This window comes from Oryx dammah, unplaced genomic scaffold (assembly GCF_014754425.2).
Source record: "Oryx dammah isolate SB20612 unplaced genomic scaffold, SCBI_Odam_1.1 HiC_scaffold_8, whole genome shotgun sequence".
NCBI classification, from domain to species: domain Eukaryota; kingdom Metazoa; phylum Chordata; class Mammalia; order Artiodactyla; family Bovidae; genus Oryx; species Oryx dammah.
In genome coordinates this window covers 1134746-1152596 of record NW_024070192.1, presented here as the reverse complement: position 1 = coordinate 1152596, position 17851 = coordinate 1134746, and the positions used below count along the sequence as shown (strand labels likewise).

At 56.6% G+C, this 17851-nt stretch overlaps 1 protein-coding gene across 1 annotated transcript in view; it reads right to left on the bottom strand.

Annotated features, from left to right (window-relative positions):
• Positions 1–11702: 11702 nt before the first annotated feature.
• AXIN2 (axin 2) overlaps positions 11703–17851 on the bottom strand; it is a 30474-nt gene continuing 24325 nt past the window's right edge. Inside the window, 5 exon segments of the mRNA XM_040244310.1 lie at positions 11703–12999; positions 15991–16158; positions 17329–17435; positions 17438–17622; positions 17844–17848. Coding sequence (XP_040100244.1) covers positions 12873–12999; positions 15991–16158; positions 17329–17435; positions 17438–17622; positions 17844–17848 — 592 coding nt within the window. The 3' untranslated portion in view covers positions 11703–12872.

Below are 17851 nucleotides of genomic sequence, written 5' to 3'. Positions count from 1 at the left end.
CTGTTTCAAATCCTGAAAGATGATGCTGTGAAAGTGCTGCACTCAATATGCCAGCAAATTTGGAAAACTCAGCAGTGGCCACAGGACTGGAAAAGGTCAGTTTACATTCCAATTCCAAAGAAAGGCAATGCCAAAGAATGCTCAAACTACCACACAATTGCACTCATCTCACATGCTAGTAAAGTTAATGCTCAAAATTCTCCAAGCCAGGCTTCAGCAATATGTGAACTGTGAACTTCCAGATGTTCAAGCTGGTTTCAGAAAAGGCAGAAGAACCAGAGATCAAATTGCCAACATCCGCTGGATCGTGGAAAAAGCAAGAGAGTTCCAGAAACACATCTATTTCTGCTTTATTGACTATGCCAAAGCCTTTGACTGTGTGGATCCCAATAAACTGTGGAAAATTCTGAAGGAGATGGGAATACCAGACCACCTGACCTGCCTCTTGAGAAATCTGTATGCAGGTCAGGAAGCAACAGTTAGAACTGGACATGGAACAACAGACTGGTTCCAGATAGGAAAAGGAGTACGTCAAGGCTGTATATTGTCACCCTGCTTATTTAACTTCTATGCAGAGTACATCATGAGAAACGCTGGGCTGGAAGAAACACAAGCTGGAATGAAGATTGCCGGGAGAAATCTCAATAACCTCAGATATGCAGATGACACCACCCTTATGGCAGAAAGTGAAGAGGAACTAAAAAGCCTCTTGATGAAAGTTTAAGAGGAGCGTGAAAAAGTTGGCTTAAAGCTCAACATTCAGAAAACGAAGATCATGGCTTCTGGTCCCATCACCTCATGGCAAATAGATGGCGAAACAGTGTAAACAGTGTCAGACTTTATTTTGGGGGGCTCCAAAATCACTGCAGATGGTGACTGCAGCCATGAAATTAAAAGACGCTTACTCCTTGGAAGGAAGGATATGACCAACCTAGATAGCATATTCAAAAGCAGAGACATTATTTTGCCAACAAAGGTCCGTCTAGTCAAGGCTATGGTTTTTCCAGTGGTCATGTATGGATGTGAGAGTTGGACTGTGAAGAAGGCTGAGCACCAAAGAAGTGATGCTTTTGAACTGTGGTGTTGGAGAAGACTCTTGAGAGTCCCTTGGACTACAAGGAGATCCAACCAGTCCATCCTAAAAGAGATCAGTCCTGGGATTTCTTTGGAAGGAATGATGCTAAAGCTGAAGCTCCAGTACTTTAGCCACCTCACGTGAAGAGTTGACTCATTGGAAAAGACCCTGATGCTGGGAGGGATTGGGGGCAGGAGGAGAAGGGGACAACAGAGGATGAGATGGCTGGATGGCATCACTGACTCGATGGATGTGAGTCTGAGTGAACTCCGGGAGATGGTGATGAACAGGGAGGCCTGGCCTGCTGCGATTAATGGGGTCGAAAAGAGTCGGACAAGACTGAGCGATTGAACTGAACTGAAAATAACAATGAGATTCTATTATTTTTCACTTAAATACTCAATGTTGTAAAGAATATGAAAAACAGGAAGTCTGACTCAAAGCCACTGGGGACAGTTTGCCAATCTGAATTAAACTATTCACATTCCTTTACTTAGCCACTCTCACTTTTAGGACTGTCTCTTAAGAAAATAAAAAGAAAATCATTAGGAAGATTCACACATGAAGATATTAACCATGGAGTTCTTCATGATAATTTTATTTATTTTTAAAAATTTTTTATCAGAGTATTATTGATTACAATGCTGAGTTAGTTTCAGGTGTACAGCAAAGTGTCTCAGTTATATTTATCCACATATGTGTTCATAAGATTCTTCCCCTGTATAGGTCTTTATAGAGTCCTGAGTAGAATTTCCTGTGCTATATACAGTAGGACCTTATTATTTATCTATTTTATATATCTTGATGATTTTAAACTTAAGAACAACCTAAATGCCTGAAAATAGGAAATTAGTTTAATATCAGTTCAGTTCAGTTGCTCAGTCGTGTCTGACTCTTTGCAACCCCATGGACTGCAGTACATATAACTAGTTTAATATAGTTTAGCACAAAAATATTGGATAGAATACTATTCAGTCAGTAAAAACTGTGTCTTCAAAGAAAACTTAAGGGCACAGAAAAATGCTCACAGTCCCTTCGAGTCAGTCATACCCGATTCTGTGCAACCTCGTGGAGTGTAATTTGTCAGGCTTCTCTGTCCATTCGATTTCCCAGACAAGAGTAATGGAGTGGGTTGCCATCTCCTTCTCCAGGGGGTCTTCCCGACCCAGGGGTCGAACGCTGGCCTCCTGTGGCTCACGCATTGGCAGGAGGCTTCACCACTGAGCCACCAGGAAAGCCCAAGTCTCAATCAAATTGATTTAAAAAGATGCCTCTGGACTTTCCCTGGTGTTTCACTAGCTAAGACTCTTCACTGCAGGGGGCACGGGTTCAATTCCTGGTCTGGGAACTAAGATCCCACTTGTGTTTGGCATGGCCAGAAAATTAAAAAAAAAAAAAAAAAGACTCTGAACGCTACCTTGAAATACTTTTCTGTCGTTCTCATCCATCGAGGGTAACTAAAAGTGCATGGCTCTAACTGTAAATTATCCTGAGCAGACCTGTCAGTATTGAAGGTATTCTCCTTACTATCTGGGACCTGAGACTCGGCAGCACGGAGATCCCCTCCATCCTACACAACTGAGCCTCTTTCTCCTAACTCGAATGTCAGGAGGTGGAACCAGGAGAGAAGCAGGAACAAAGAGATTTCCGATCAATTGATAGTATTATAATATCCCATTACTACACACATGCATGGACGTGGACATGGACACGTGTTTATTTCCACAAATGCCATTCTTATGGTGACTGCTATTAAGAAAATATATGCACGCGTGCGTGCTCGGTCATGTCTGACTGTTTGCAACCCCATGGACTGTAGCCCGCCAGGCTCCTCTGTTCATGGGATTCTCCAGGCAAGAATACTGGAGTGGGTTGCCATTTCCTCTTCCAGGGGATCTTCCTGACCCAGGGATTAAACCTACATCTCCTCATGGGTAGGCAGATTCTTTACCATTGTGCCACCTGGGAAGCCCCTTAAAAACACATAAGTATGCATAACCCTTGTCCCAAGCGTGCGTTCTTTACGCTGTGATCTCTACATCCATGGATGTTTTCATGAAGCCAAAAGTCTCTTTAACCTCGTGTCGAAGGTGCCGCCTTTGGAATGGAGGCATGGTGAGAAGGCAGTTCTAGGAGGAGCATCTCAGAAACCCATTTGGAGCCTTAGGGGGAGAGTAGAACAGAGTGGTTCTATTGCACTGCCAGGAAAGGGGGCCACAGCGGGCTGGTACTCTCCACGTATGTCTCCTGGTTCTGGAGCCCTTTTTCACGGTGTCCTGGGCCAGCTCACAGCGGCCTGGGGGAGCTGACCTCAGGTTTCAGCCTGAAGTTGGCTGCAGTGGGAGCGCTGCCACCATGGAATTCGGCAAATGGCACGAATCAAGGCTTCCTCCCCAGACAGCTCGCTGTTCACCACTTGCCAGCGCACCACTGCCTCCGACTCAGAAAAAGATGCAATTCCCACTGAAAAGAGGATAGCGTGGGGTGTGAGCATGGACATTGAGGGTTGGAACCGATGCTTTTCATCTGAGGTCACAGAGACCATTGCAACTGCCCTAAAGATCCATCTTCCCGTAAGCCGGGGGTGGGGGTGGGCTGGGAGAGGGGCCGGCTGACGTTTTGTAGAGGGGTTTAGCTTTTTAACCCTTGCGGACGGCTGTCCAAGCCTCGGGGCTGCCGCGGGGGCGTTCTCTAGGAGTCGGGGCCGCTCTCTCGCTGCGGTGCCCGGGCTTCTCACTGCGGCAGCTTCTCGTTGCAGCTGCCAGGCTCCGGAGTTCAGGCTTCAGGTGGTTCCAGTGCACAGTTTAACCGCCCGGCAGCACTTGGGTCTTCCTGGACCAAGGATCAGGCCCATGTCCCCTGCACTGACCGGCAGGTTCTCAACCAGAGGGCCACCAGGGGAGTCCTCTGTGGCGGTGGTGGCCGTTCAGTCGCTCAGTCGTGTCCGACTCTTGTGACCCACGGACTGCAGCCCGCCAGGCTCCTCGGTCCATGGGATTTTCCAGGCAAGAATGCTGGAGTGGCTTGCCATTTCTTTCTCCAGGGGATCTTACCCAGCCAGAAACTGAACCCAGCTTTCCTGCATTGCAGGCAGATTCTTGACTGACTGAGCTAGTCCTCTGTAGTGGTTTAAAATTGTGCTTGGCTTCTGAGTAAGCAAAACCCCACGTTTATTTCAGAAACCTGTTCTTCGTGTTGGAATGAAGCAGCACAGAGTTGCAGCACAGAGTTGGGTGAGATCGGAGCTGTGACCTCAGAGCAAGGAAGAGAAAACCCCATCTGGGGAGGGGACCACCACAGCCTCAGTTGGATGTGTTTTTGGATGGTTCACGATCTTGCCAAGAGTCCAGAAGATGGGATTGTTTGAGGGACCGGAAGGTGAACTCCAGGCAGAGCTGAAATGTCCTGTGGGGCTCCTGGTGCCAGGAAGGCAGGAAGTGCCCCTGCGAGCAGCCCCTGGTGGGGCCAGTGTCTGCCCAGTGCCGTCTGGCGGCCTGGCCCTGGAGGGGAAGTTCCTTTTCTCCTGGCGGGGTTTGCGGGGCGTAGCGGGAGGGCGTGAGAAGCCCATTCAGGCTACGTCAGCAGACAGGGCCTTGGGGGTGGGGTCCTTCAGATCCTTAAAGCCCCTCTTAGAAGGTATTTAATCGCCTTGAAAATGTGACGTCCGTTTTTTTCTCATCAAGGAGCAGTGTGGGCTTGGAATTCAGATCTGGAAAGCTGAAGGCGTTCTGCTGGTGACAGGTCCTCCCTCCATCATGCCGGGACACAAGCAGGAGCAAGGGGCGTGGAGACCCACGTGGCCAGCAGCCCCGCTGGGCCACCCGCGCCGGATGCACCCCAGGCTGCCTCTGCGACTCCTGAGGACCCTCTGCTCCTACGGTTCCCCGGGAACCTGGGTGGGCAGGGGAGTCTTCGTCTCCGCCCCCTCCTCCGGGTAGAACAGGAGCTAGAGCAAGGTGCCCTCCTGGGTGTAACTAGGGGACCAGACCCGCTCCCCGCCCCGCCTCCCACATTTCTCTGGGAAGCCGCTGAATGGCTGGAAAACTTTCTAATAAACAAGAGTTCAAACGCCGAGGCTCCATCGCGACAGTCGCGCCTGAAACTCTAAACTTTACATGAAAACCCTCCGCGCGCCTTTGAACTCGCCTCCCACTTCACCAGCATCCTGCCTCCTCCATCATCTGCCTCCTCCTCCATCATCCCCTCCTCCTCCATCATCCCCTCCTCCTCCGTCATCCCCCTCCTCCTCCGTCATCCCCTCCTCTTCTGTCCTCCTCCTCCGTCATCCCCCTCGTCCTCCTCCATCCCCCTCCTCCTCCGTCATCCCCCTCCATCATCCCCCTCCTCCTCCGTCATCCCCTCCTCTTCCGTCATCCTCTCCTCCGTCATCACCCTCCTTCGTCATCCCCCTCCTCCCCCGTCATCCCCCTCCGTCATCCCCCTCCTCCTCCGTCATCCCCCTCCTCCTCCGTCATCCCCTCCTCTTCTGTCATCCTCCTCCTCCGTCATCCCCCTCGTCCTCCTCCATCCCCCTCATCCTCTGTCATCCCCCTCCTCCTCCTCCATCCCCCTCCTCTTCCGTCATCCCCTCTCCGCGGGCACCAGATGTTCACTGGTTCTTCGAGGTCAAGGGCGTGGTGCGGCCTTTGAACCCTGGGCTCCCGGAGCCCATCACCGCTCGCTCGGCTTTCAAGTCCCTTCTGGCTGCGGGCCTCGTGCACTTTTGGTTACTGAGCAATCAAATAATTAAATGGGTCTCAGGGAAGAAAAGTTGTTTTTTTCCTCGGTAAGGAAACCCTCCAGGGTGGACCTGAGCGCCGCGTTGCCAAGGCAGCGGGGCCCGTAGAGATGCCGAGCACACTCGTCTCTGCCCGGGGCCCGGGGGATGGACCCCCGCGGCCCCCGGCGCCGCAGCACCCCTGGGCTGGGGGCTCGACTGCCCCTTTTGGGGGCGCGGATGGAGGGGGGCTGTGGGAGCGCACAGAGAGGCGGAAATGGGCCCGTGAGGGACGGTAGGTGAAGGGGCGCCGGGCCAGCGGCCCAAACCCCGCGTGAGGACTAGTCGGGTGGGGAGAAGGGAGGAAGAGGCGGGGTGGGGGGAAGGACTGGGGGAGGGGAGTGAGGAGGAGGTCAGAGGGGGAGGGGAGGTGGGGGCGGGGAGGAGGCGGAAGGGAGGAGGGGGAGGAGGGCACGGGCGGGGTGGAGGAGGCTGCGGCCCCGGATTCTGCGTCTCTCCATCACCTGCGCGGTTGCCACCTGTCTTCCCGGCCTCCACTGGGGTTAGCTTCTCTCCGGGAGAGTGATCCCCGCCTTTGATGGGGGTCAGCCCAGACCTGGAAGACCCTAAGGCCGCCTTCATCACCCACCCCCGCTAGACCCTGGGCGCTCCCTTCCGCCCACCTGTGGGCCTTGACTGGCCTGGTGCCTGTCCCAGGACCCCCTCCCGCTCTCCTCCCGGGGGATTCCTGGAGCCCAGGAAATCTCAGCCCGCAGTGACCCTCCTCCGGGTCTCCAGAGGTCGCCTCAATCAGGCAGAGCTGCACCCATCGTGTCAGAACCCACGCCTCCAGGGCAGGGACCAGGGCTTCAGGGACAGGCCCCCTTCCCCAGGAAGACAGGGTCCTTCTCCGCAGGCATTGCTGATGCTGGCCTGCAGCAAAGAGCCGGCGTGGCCTCAGGGCCCAAGAACCCCGTTAGGAAAAGGCTCTTAGGAAAGGCCCCTTAGGAAAAGGCCCTCACACCCCCAGGCCTCTGGTCGCAAACGTCTAACCTGTGGAATTCTCCAGAATCGGAACTCGACATTCTCTTTATCACAACGTCCTGTTTCTCAAAGTGACTGGTTCCCCTCCCCAGCCTCCCTCTCACGTGGTGTGGGCTCCTGGTCTTGAGAACACATCTGCCCACTGCCCCCGGGATGGGGGCTGTGTTATTAGCCAGGATACTTTGGGTTGAGTAAAACAAAACCCAAGTCAAGTCAACTTAAGAGCAAAAAGAGACAGGATTTTCTGGCTCCCAGGGACTAGGGCAGCTGGATGTTAACGATCCAGTGACGTCAGAGGTTGGCCAGTCTCCCCTCCACCGCCAGCCCCTCCTCTTGAGGCTCTGAATTCTGGCTTCAGCCCCAGTGGGCTCTCCTCGGTGAGGTCTCCCGAAGCTCGCGTTTTGTCCTTCCACTTGAGAGGCCCCAGCAAATAGGGAGCGCCGTGCTCTCTGAATTCCTGGCCTGAGTCCCAAGGCTGACTCTCTGGACCCACGCTAGTCTCACGCCCATCCCCGAACGAATCTTGATATGAGAGAGGGAAATGTATCAGTTGGCCAGATCCTGTGCCGTCTGCGTGACTGAGGAGTGCTTCCCAAAGGAAATCCGCGGTGCTGCTACCAGGAGACCCAGCAAGGGTCAGAGCCAGCTACAGTGACCGTGGGGACAGCGGACAGAAGGAAACACTGGTGTCGTGTATGGAGACTTCGGAGCAGGTGGCTTGGAGGACTCTGTGCACTGGGGACCAGAGGGTGGAAATCAACCAGGGTCCGACACAAGACCCCATCAGGGGTTGGATGGAGTGGGAGACTCTGGGCCGGGACCACGGCAAGCGGCCGTCAAATGAGGCAGGTATGGTCCCGAAGCAGGACCTCCTGACAGGTAAGGGGTGAGGCAGGCGGGCAGGACCACAAGCCCTGCCTTCAGGGCCGGAAGTGAATCCTGCAGTCCCGGGGCCGGGGTGGGGGAGCAGGGGGGGGGGTGGGGTCAGCAGGTTCTGCTGGGCTCAGTCTCCTCAAATGGAAGGGACTGCCCTGCGGCCTCTCATTGGAAGGGGAGCTCCAGGTGGTGGAGTCCAGGCGGTCTGCACGGCAACCAGGCGGTCTGAAGAAATGGCCACAGAGCCTCCCCCGTGGTTCAGAAGGTAATAGGCCTGCAACGCAGGAGAAACGGGTTCGATCCCTGGGTCGGGAAGATCGCCGAGAGAAGGGCATGGCAACCCACTCACGTTCTGGCCTGGAGAATGCCGTGGACAGAGGAGCCTGGCGGGCTACAGTCCGTGGGGTCGCAAAGAGCTGGACACGACTGAGGGGCCAACACACACACGCTGCTTGGAACAATAAAAGTCTTCACACATGTAGGAATTTATCCCCGAAACCAGATGCTCAGAGAGCAAGAGAGTGTGCCGTATACAGGAGAGAGATACACCAAAATATTATCAGTTGGTATCTTGGGGCCGTGGGATCACAGATGAGTTGGGGGAGGGGCTTTTATCATTCTGTGTATTTTTCAAATTTTCTACCATGACTTTTATTTCTCTGGTTAGCCAAAAAAAAGGAAAAATCTCTAAGCAGCTCAGATCAAATAAGCTGACCTTTTACTCTCACCATCCGCACGTCTCCTTAACGCCCTTTCTCGCCTCTCGCTGTCCCTGCCCTGGGGACCCGGCTGTCCCTCCGTCTGGATAATTGGCCTCTGGCCCAGTGGGAAGCAGGTGGCCCCAGCAGCCCTGCCCCCTAACGCGAGGGGAGGGGCTCTGCCCCCCCCCTCGTCCCCCAGCGGAGGGGCTCAGATGGACAGCAGCTGCGCCCCCCCTCCAGCTCGGCCCGCCCCCTTCTCTCACCCCCTGGGCGTTTTTCAGGCAGGAGGAATAAACAACGAAGGCCTGTGGCCATCGCGGGCGTGCCAAGCAGTGGGTGTCATCTGGCGGCCCTTCAGCCCAAACCTTTTATGTTGACAAACCTTGTCGATCAGAGGACTAATTGCTTCTTGCTGTCTTCGGCCTGGCCAAGCGCTCCACAGTGACTCACAAACCAACCACATAGCTGGCGAGGGCAGAAGATTTTGCCCTCCTGGAAACAGACACTCGAGAGAGCGCCCACTGCCTGGTTGGGGCTGGGAGCCGAGGCTCATTTTACCAATGCAGGTCCCTGCCAGGACAGAAAGCTTCCCTCAGAGGCAGGAAGACTCCCCTTCCCCCACCCCTGGCTGCCCCCCAGCCACCAGGTAACCCATTGCTTTCCTTGGAAAATATTGTAGAATCCCCCAGGCCTGTGCCAAACTCAGAATTCCCCAGCTCGGACAGCTCACACAGTCTAGGGTGCGGCCTCCAGACCTGAAGAGGACCAGACGTCACCTTCTAACCTGGAAATCTTTAGAGACAGAAAATCCGTGATTTCTCCCAAGTGTTTTATATCCTGGTAGCCAAGCAGAGAGAATGACAAAGGCGAAGACCCTGAGCAGATGAGCCCTTTAGGAGAAGTCAAGAGTCAGTGTGGATGGAGCCAGGGGCCTTATGCCCTCGGAACCGGGCCCTGGACGAGGTGGACACTGGTGTCTGTGGCGGGTCTCTGCTAAAGCCCCCAACACACAGACACACAGACACACAGACACACAGACACACACACACACACAGACACACACACACACACACACACACACGATCTTTTTTTTTTTAAATAAGACCAACCAACAACAGCAAAAAGCCCAGTCTTACCTAATTATTCAAATAGACTGGAATATTTTCTCTGGGGGTAACTTCCAATTTCCTTCCTTTTGACAATATGATTAGAATCCCAACAAATCCTTGGGGTTGAAAAGAAGAAAACAGGGTCCTTTATGCAAAGCCCCAGTCTCCCCATGAACCGCCCCCTCCCCTAGGTGAGGGGCTGCAGAGAACTTCAGGTACTGGGGAAGGCAGCAGCCCCAGCCTCTGTGGCACCGGGGAGCGGTTTTGTGGAAGACAGCTTTTCCATGGACAGGGGTAGGGGAAGGGTTTCAGGATGACTCCAGTGCACCACGTGTACTGAGCACTTTATCTTTAACCTCATGCTGTCGCTGATCTGACAGGAGGGACTGGTCTGTAGCCCGGAGGTTCGGGACCCCTGGTGCAAACTCAAACATAATAAAGACAAATCTGAGATGCACTGGGGCCAAAGCAAGGCTCCGGCTGGAACGTCTCCGTCTCCCCAGCCAGCGCAGTGCCCCCCGCCTCTCCTGGTTCTGTGCCAGGCCAGCGCCCAGAGGCTGCAGCAGGATGTGGGGTAGGGGGGTGTGTGCAGATTCCCTAATACTAATCCAAGGAGTGAGGATGGGGCTGCAAGAGCTCCTGCCAGCCCAGGGTGGAACTCGGGCCCGCGGTCTGCGCGCTCCTCTGCTGAACTGGAGAGCCAGCAATCAGAAAAGGGGGCCAGAGCTTCCGCAAGCACCCAGGAAATGAAGGCGAGGTAGGTGACCTGCTGGGCAGCTGGCACTTAGAGAGGGGAGGTGGCAAAGGACCAGGGGGTGCCCCTCCAGCGCCCCAGGCCTCCCTGGGGTGGGGTGTCCGGCGTGGGCAGCTGTGAATCACCAGCTCCCAGTGGAGACCCCCGGCGGGGCTGGAGGAAGGAGGTCTTGCATTTTACCTTTTTCTTTGGAAAATTTGAATAAAACCATAGACCCTCTCGTGGGAGGCAGGCACAGTGGATTCTGCAAAGTCAAGGTTCGAGGATCCCAGAGGCTGGTCCCTCCCGCCGGTGCGGAGCCGACTGTCACAGTGAGGAGTGAGCGTGAGCGTGAGCAGCCATTGGTCGGCTTTCTGCCTCGTGCAGCCTCCCGCCGAGGCAGCGGCTCTGGGACGTGGGTTCAGGTTCTTCCGAACCCGAAGCCCGTGTCAGAACTCATGATTCTTATGGGAGGAATCAAGAGGTCTCCCACATCCACCAGCTGGAATCTCTTCATTCCTCATATTGGAAGTGAAGGTCGCTAGTTGTGTCCGACTCTTTGCGACCCCACGACCTATACAGTCCATGGAATTATCCAGGCCAGAATACTGGTAGCCTTTCCCTTCTCCATGGGATCTTCCTGACCCAGGGATCAAACCCAGGTCTCGGGCACTGCAGGCAGATTCCTTACTGTCTGAGCCACCCGGGATGCCAACAGTAGGCCCTTACTGATTCTCTATTTCGTAAATAGTATGTGTATATGCTGACCCCAAACTCATTTACTCCCGCCCCCCGACACATTTTCCCCTTATTTCAGAAAGGGTTCATCCTAGGACTCCTCTACATGGACTTGCTTTCCGGGATCTGAAACGCAGCCCAGCCCTGAGTGCTCTACGCACGGGAAGGGGATGTTTGTTGGGTGAAGAGCAGTCCACAAAGAGAACCGCCCTGTGAAGAGTGTGTGCTCCTCACCCGACCATCTCATCTACCCAGCCGGGGGAGGGTGGCTGATGGGCACTGGGATGGAGGTGGTTCACTGACCCCAAGGCATCACGGTCTGCTCACCATCTCCAGAGGCGGTTCACCCCTGACACACGTGAGATGCAAGCGCTCCTGGAAGGACCCCAGCCCAGCCCCCCATCACCTGTACCTACCTGGCCAGGTGGCAGAGAGCTGCCTGGGAGGAAGAGGCTGATGAATCAGGTGGCAGACAGGGAGAACTTCAGGGATGCTTTTCACACCTGCTCCCACTGGAGAAAACCCTCAGCCAGTCAGCAACCCAGTGACTCTGAAGAAATCATTTTCCAAAACACCAATCGGGTAAGAAGACCTCCAGCTCAGAGAGAAACGGATTCCAGGCAGGTGGGAAACATCAAGCAAAAGGATTGACATGCAGAAGGTACCACTTCCCAATCCCACTCCACGAACTCAAAAGATGAGGCTGATGTTGTGAAAAATATAAAATTTTAATAAAGGCTACATCTCTTAATTACAATAATTATTGTACCAAGTAATTTTCCTTAAATGAACTCTTTATAATGCATAATTTACAGTGTAAGTAGAACAAAATGCCATGGCAAAAGTCACTGAGTACAAGACTTGTAATAAAAAGGCATAAAATATATTTGTACATAAACCCCTTTCAAAAACCAAGGGAAAGCTGGAGCCCTCAATACAGGGCGACACACGGCGCGGGCACCGTGCAGGTACAGGTACTGTACTGATTCCAGGTCAAGCTCCGGAGACAGTGGGTGCATACTCTCTCCATACAGTATAGACAGACGCGGCTTCAGGGGCCTATGGCCACAGAACGCACAGATCTAAGGTAACGCGAAAACCCCAACGCCAACAGGAAGGTGTCTGCAGGAGGGCGCTCGGGCCAGTCTTCCCAAAGCTGTTCGCTTCTTTGCAGGGTGGGGGTGAGGTGAGGAGTAGCTTCTAGAACGGCTGGGGTCCAAAGAGTAATCTGTAAAAAACGTCAAGGACCGCTATTTCCATAAAAGCACAAGTTGAACCACACGGCTGCAGCAGGCGTCGGCCGTGGGGTGGGGGGCCGGGCCTTGGTGGGAGCCCCAGAAGTCACCGGATGGACCTGGGGCCCAGGGAGGCTCCACACCGCCCCCCCCCCGCTGAGATCATCCATCGACAGGACCTCCACAGCAGGCCTCCAGACCTATATGAAAACACAGCAGCGCGGGGTGGGGGCGCGGGGCAGCGGAAAATGCGCCAATCTCCGCGCGTGCGGGCAGCAGGGCGCCACCCTGAACAGTCCGTCTTCACGCAGAGCTTAATTCTCGGTGACAGAGAACCACGAAAATCCCTCCCCGCGTCCACACGCGGGGCGCGGGGAGCCTGTTCAATAAATACCAGCAGGGACTCCTGTGCAGGTGAGCCGGGGCTGGGTTCACAGCCCGGGTTGTCGCACAGGACGCGCGGCAGCCTCTCCGGCACAGTCGGCATCGCCGGCGCCGAGTGGTCCCGTTTCTCAAGAGCAGTTCCTGCTTTCCCCGCCGCAGCGCTGGGCAGCCCGGGCGGGACTCGTCCGCGCCTTCGGCCTCTTCACCGCGTTGCTCTTCCTCCGCAGGGCGGGGTCGTGGCTGCCCCGGCGGGGCAGGGCTCAGTCGATCCTCTCCACCTTGCCCAGGATGCGGCCCTCGTACATGGGCAAGACCACCTCGTCGTCCCAGACCTCCTCAAACACCGCTCCGCACGCGAACTCGTCGCTCGCCTTTTTGAAGTAATACCTTAAAGGGAAAACCCAACAATGAAGTGGCACTTTCCACGCCTCTTGCCAACTTTGTCAACAAGGCAGGGACCATGGGGTCTCGAGAACGCTGCTGCACGGGGCGGGCAGGGAAGTCGCCACTGGGGTCTGCTGTGAGAGCCGCCAGGCTGGGTGAAGGGCGAAGCCAGGCGGTCGGCCTGGAGGCGGTGGGCCAGGCCCCTCCTCCACGCACCCCCGCATAGCTGCCAACAGCGTTGAGGCTGCAGCCTTCAGTCCAGGACGGAAACCCGATGAAGAGCTGCTTGTTTCTCCCCAGGTTTTTTCTTGGCGGGGGGCAAAGCATGCCTGGAGTTCACCTGCAGGGGCAGCCTGGGGAGAAGGCCCCTCAAAGAGCCCTCAGACTCAGCTACCTGATTCTGTGAAGCCTGCGGGAGGCCTGTACCTGTGACCCTCCCCACCCACCAGTGCCTGACCCGGCTCAGGCACAGCTGGGGGCTCAGGCACAGCCGGGGAGCAGGACTGGCTGCTTCCGCTGTGGCCACCACGGGAGGTGGGCAGCTCCCTGCTTCATGGGGCCCCCGAGACCCCCCTGCGACTCTCCCCTCTGTCCCGGTCCCCTCGCTCGCTGCCCCAGGGTCAAACGCCAAAAGCCCCTATTCTGTGTGGATGGAAAGGCCCTGGTTCCACCCCGGCCTTCCTTCTTGAAGCCACCTGAAGGCACCGGAGCAGATGACCAGCCCGTCCCAGGAGGGTCACACCTGAAACGACTGCTGTCCCGCCTGCCCAGCCCCCCCACGCCCCTGCCTGGACACCATGCCAAATCCTCTGCCTCCCCCCGCCCCGGCCAGGGAGACCCCGCAGGCAGACTAAACTCGCCCCTGAAGGCTGTCACCTTCAGGCGGCAAAGGCCCCTGGGAGGGGGGGGGGGGGAACAGCTTCTCAAACAATAAACGTGTGACTGCGTCTCAGGGTTACGGTGGGCCTCTGTTTTTATCTTTTCTTCTTAAAAAGCTTCTCACAGCCCCCTGGCTTAGAGCTAAATGTCTCTGCTCTTCAGTGAAGGCAGGCCAAGTACTCAGAAAGCCGATAAGGCTAGATACGGTGAGACAGCTGGAGGTACTCAAGGGGCTGGGCTGCAGGGATCAGCGCTGGAGACGCCGGTCCTGGATGGCCCGCTGAGACAGGGCACCATGGATGGGGGGTCGGGGGAGACAACAGTCTTGTTTCCCTGGAGAGGCTCCGATGCCCCTGGCACCCCAGGCCCACAGCCCTCAGGGTCAGCACGGAGCAGAGCAGGGTGGCTTCCCGGCCTCTCTGAGCAGAGGCTCGTGGTGACCGTGTCCATAATTCCAACCTTCTCCAGGAGCCCTGACCCCGAGACTTTAAAGGCGCAGCCCTTGGCTTCTTGCCACTGCGACCTGCTTCATGCCCTGCTTCCCGGACATCTGGCCTCTGAGGGTGGTTCCCCTCCCGGCTCTGCCCTGCAGCCCACGCCCCGGCCCGTCCTCGCTGGGAGTTGGGGGCAGGGGGCAAGGTGAGTGGGGCAGCACACAGGCTGAGAAGACCAGGGGCCAGGGGTCAGGGGTCAGGGGTCCAGCTCTGGCCCGGAAGGGCGGCAGGGAGGGCCCGCTCGCCACAGCCTGATCCAATCAGCAAGGAATGTGAGCGCAGAGTCCACGCATCAGAGGAGGGCTGGGGCTTCAAAGCCTGGCTCACTGAGCATGCCTCGGGACAGACAGGATCTGGGACAGACAGGATCCGGGCCAGATGTGGCTGGAGTGTCCAAGCGGGGGCTGCCCTGCTCCATGCTCTGGGCCCCCCGGAAAGTCACCTGCGGTCCCACGCAAGGGCCAGCCGCACCAAAACTGAGGTCCAGATGGGTCCCTGGAGGGGGACCTGTGCCGCTACCCTCGCCTGGGTCTGTGCAAGATAAGCCAGGCCCATTCCCCCTCTGTTCATCTCCAGAACTGTCTCTGCCCAGGTGTGAACCAGGAAGACACCAGCCCGGCCCAAGGCCGGTGGTCCGTCACCGGCACGGCCCCAGCCCTGAGCCCTACTCCCTTCCCTGCAAACCAAGTCATTCTGGGCTGCAGGGGGCCTGCTCTGAAGGGCGGGGGTCTCAGGCCCGGGAGGTGGGCTCACCGGGTCCAGAGATGGTGTGCACCCATCAGGTCACTTGCTAAGGGATGCTAAAGTTCTCACACTCCCTTCCTCACTCGAGGGGGCGCTGGGGTGGTAGCTCCTGCGCCCCAGCTGGGCTCCTCTCTGACCCGCGCCCCTCACTGCTCCCCACTCCTCGCCCTGGCCCTGCACACAGCCGGACACAACCCGTGTACCCCTCTGGGATGGAGGCAGCCGACAAGGCCAGCGAGGGCTCTGGATGAACCAGACAAGGCAAGAGAAAAGTAACCAAGGACGCCTGGGGCCGGCACGCCAGGGCGGGGTCTGCACCCTGTAGGTGGGGAGAGGCCTGGGGGGACGGCAGGGTGTCTTCCCCAGGTCCCGGCAGGAAGAGTGGGCAGCCCTGTGCCCCCACACCCACCCACAGGTCCTGCCCTTTGTCTGCTTCAGGCCACCCTGCCTCACACTACCCGGGACCCAGAGCTGAGGGGGCACGATGCCACGTGTCATGGGTGGCAGTCTCCACTGGCCTTCTGTGTGGACAGTCTCTCCCGAACCTGCCCAAGGGCCGCCTTTCAGCCTCCTCAGCAGTCTGTCCGACCCCTCTGTTCTCCCCATGCTCTCCCTTTCAGGCTCCTGCCCGGCTCTTCTGAAAAAGCCAGCTGTCCCCTGGCTCCTGAGTCCCCTTCTCCTGCTAGAGAAAGCCCGTCCCAGCCCTGTGCTATTTCTGGGAGGGGCAGGGGTGGGGGAGTCGGAGGAAAGGAGACAGAGCAAAGCCCCCAGCGGCCCGCCCACCTGGCCCCTGCAGGACCGGGGGCTGAGAGGTGACCCTGGCTCTTGGTTCTGAGCAAACCGATTCTGGAGCAGAGGAAAGCCACAGGACGCTTACCGGTAGTTTCCCTTTTTGCTGAGCTGCTCCTTAAAGTGGCCCAAGGTCAGGCTCTGGGCCTTCAGCATCCTCCGGTAAGGGATCTCCTCCCCGCAGAAGAAGTAAGTGACCACCAGCTCGCTGGCCTGGAGTGTGTGCATCCCTGCCAGCTTCTTGGGCTCCTTGTGGCTGAAAACAAGATGGAAAAGCCACAAGTCCAGCACCTGAAAGCGGTCAGAGCGCACACACACACCAGGAGGTCTGCAAACCGTGTCTTCAGAGGTGAGGCTGCAGCTGTGTGTGCCGAGGGCACTGGGCAGGGGCCCGGCGTCCAGGGAGCCACCGCTTCTGGACACACGGCCCTCCCCGGTCATCAGTGCAGGGCACACAGGTGTGTGTGTGTGCCGCCCAATGGGGGGACAGAGCAATGTCCACTGGGGGCATCACAGGGAACTCGCCCCCAAAGAGAGGAACTCTCCCAGAGCGACCAGGACACCACACTCGCCCCAACCAGGGTCGGTGGTTTCTGCCTCTGCCCAGGGATGGTGTGAACTCGGAACGCCAGGGCCCATCCATGGTGGGGGTGTGTAGGGATCAGCCCTCGGTCACTACAACTTCTGAGTTTTTGCAGAATGGCTAAAAGAAGAACAAAAGGCCCAAACAGCTGGTCAACTTAAGGTCAACCAATTCAAACGTTGTAGAGGCTTTTTTCTCTCTCTGAACACTACTCGTGATGGAGCAACTAAGAAAGCACAGGTGGACGATTTTGGCCACTTCAGATCTCAGCAGCTGACCACTTTTTTCACACACCGTCCCGGAATCAAACGAAGCCTGCCTTCCCTGTCCGGTCACAGGAGTGTAACTTGACAACAGGAACTGGGGCATCGGCCGGGAGATGCTTTTCCCACCACTCCCAACCCCGGCGCCCGCAAGACAGCAAGGATGGGCCCTTCGTCTGTCTCTGCAACCGGGAAGAAGCGCCTTCCTGCTCAGTTCCACACAAACGCTGTCAACCCACTAGCCTTCCAGGTGAATGGGAACAACTTTTCCATCTGCGTTTGGGGTTCTCTAACCAGAAGCTAAAGGCTTTGCTCTCAGCTTGCAACCTTGAGCCAACCACCACTTCACGAAGGAACACTTGTGTGTTACTACAAGCCACCATGCATTCCTCTTGGACAGGGGTTTTCCAGACTCTGATCTATGGCACCATCTGGGTTTATTGTTCCTTGTCTTGGATGTTAAAATCAAGATGATTTTATAGACTAAAAAAGTTTTCAAAAATTGCAACCCCTGACATGAATACCCTGAAAACACAAAGCCTCTGGGCGGACCTCAGCGTCACTAGGCCAAGACACTCACTCTTCGAAAGCTGGGCTTGGGCTGGAGAAGGGCGCGGCGCCCGGCATCCCAGGGCCCGGGTGGCTCCTGTCCCTCTGCTGACCAGCCGCACAGCACCTGAACACAGGAAAGGTTGAGAGGGATCCCTGGGGCCAAGGGAAAACAGAGAGCCAGCCTCCCCGGCTTCCGACTTCCCCTGGGCGGAGCCCCACCCAGGCCTTGTGTGGACAGGAGCTTCCAGGGCCTGGCCCAACCATGCTGAGCCCTGGGCCCCTGGGACTGCACGCTGCCCACCCAGGCTGAGGGCTGCAGGTACTGGATCCCCAGTGGGTCACAGCACCTTGGAGCTCATCTCACAACCCCAACTGACTGGGACATTCCTCAGGGAATGGGATTTGCAAGGAATTTCAGAGATTCCTTCTCTTTCTTGCAGGCACGACTGGTCAGATCCCAGTGAGCCCGTCAGAGCAGCTAGACCTCAAGGCATGGGTCTGCTGGCCTGCCCCGCCCCTGACTGCTGCGGCCTGTCCACTCACCGCTGCTT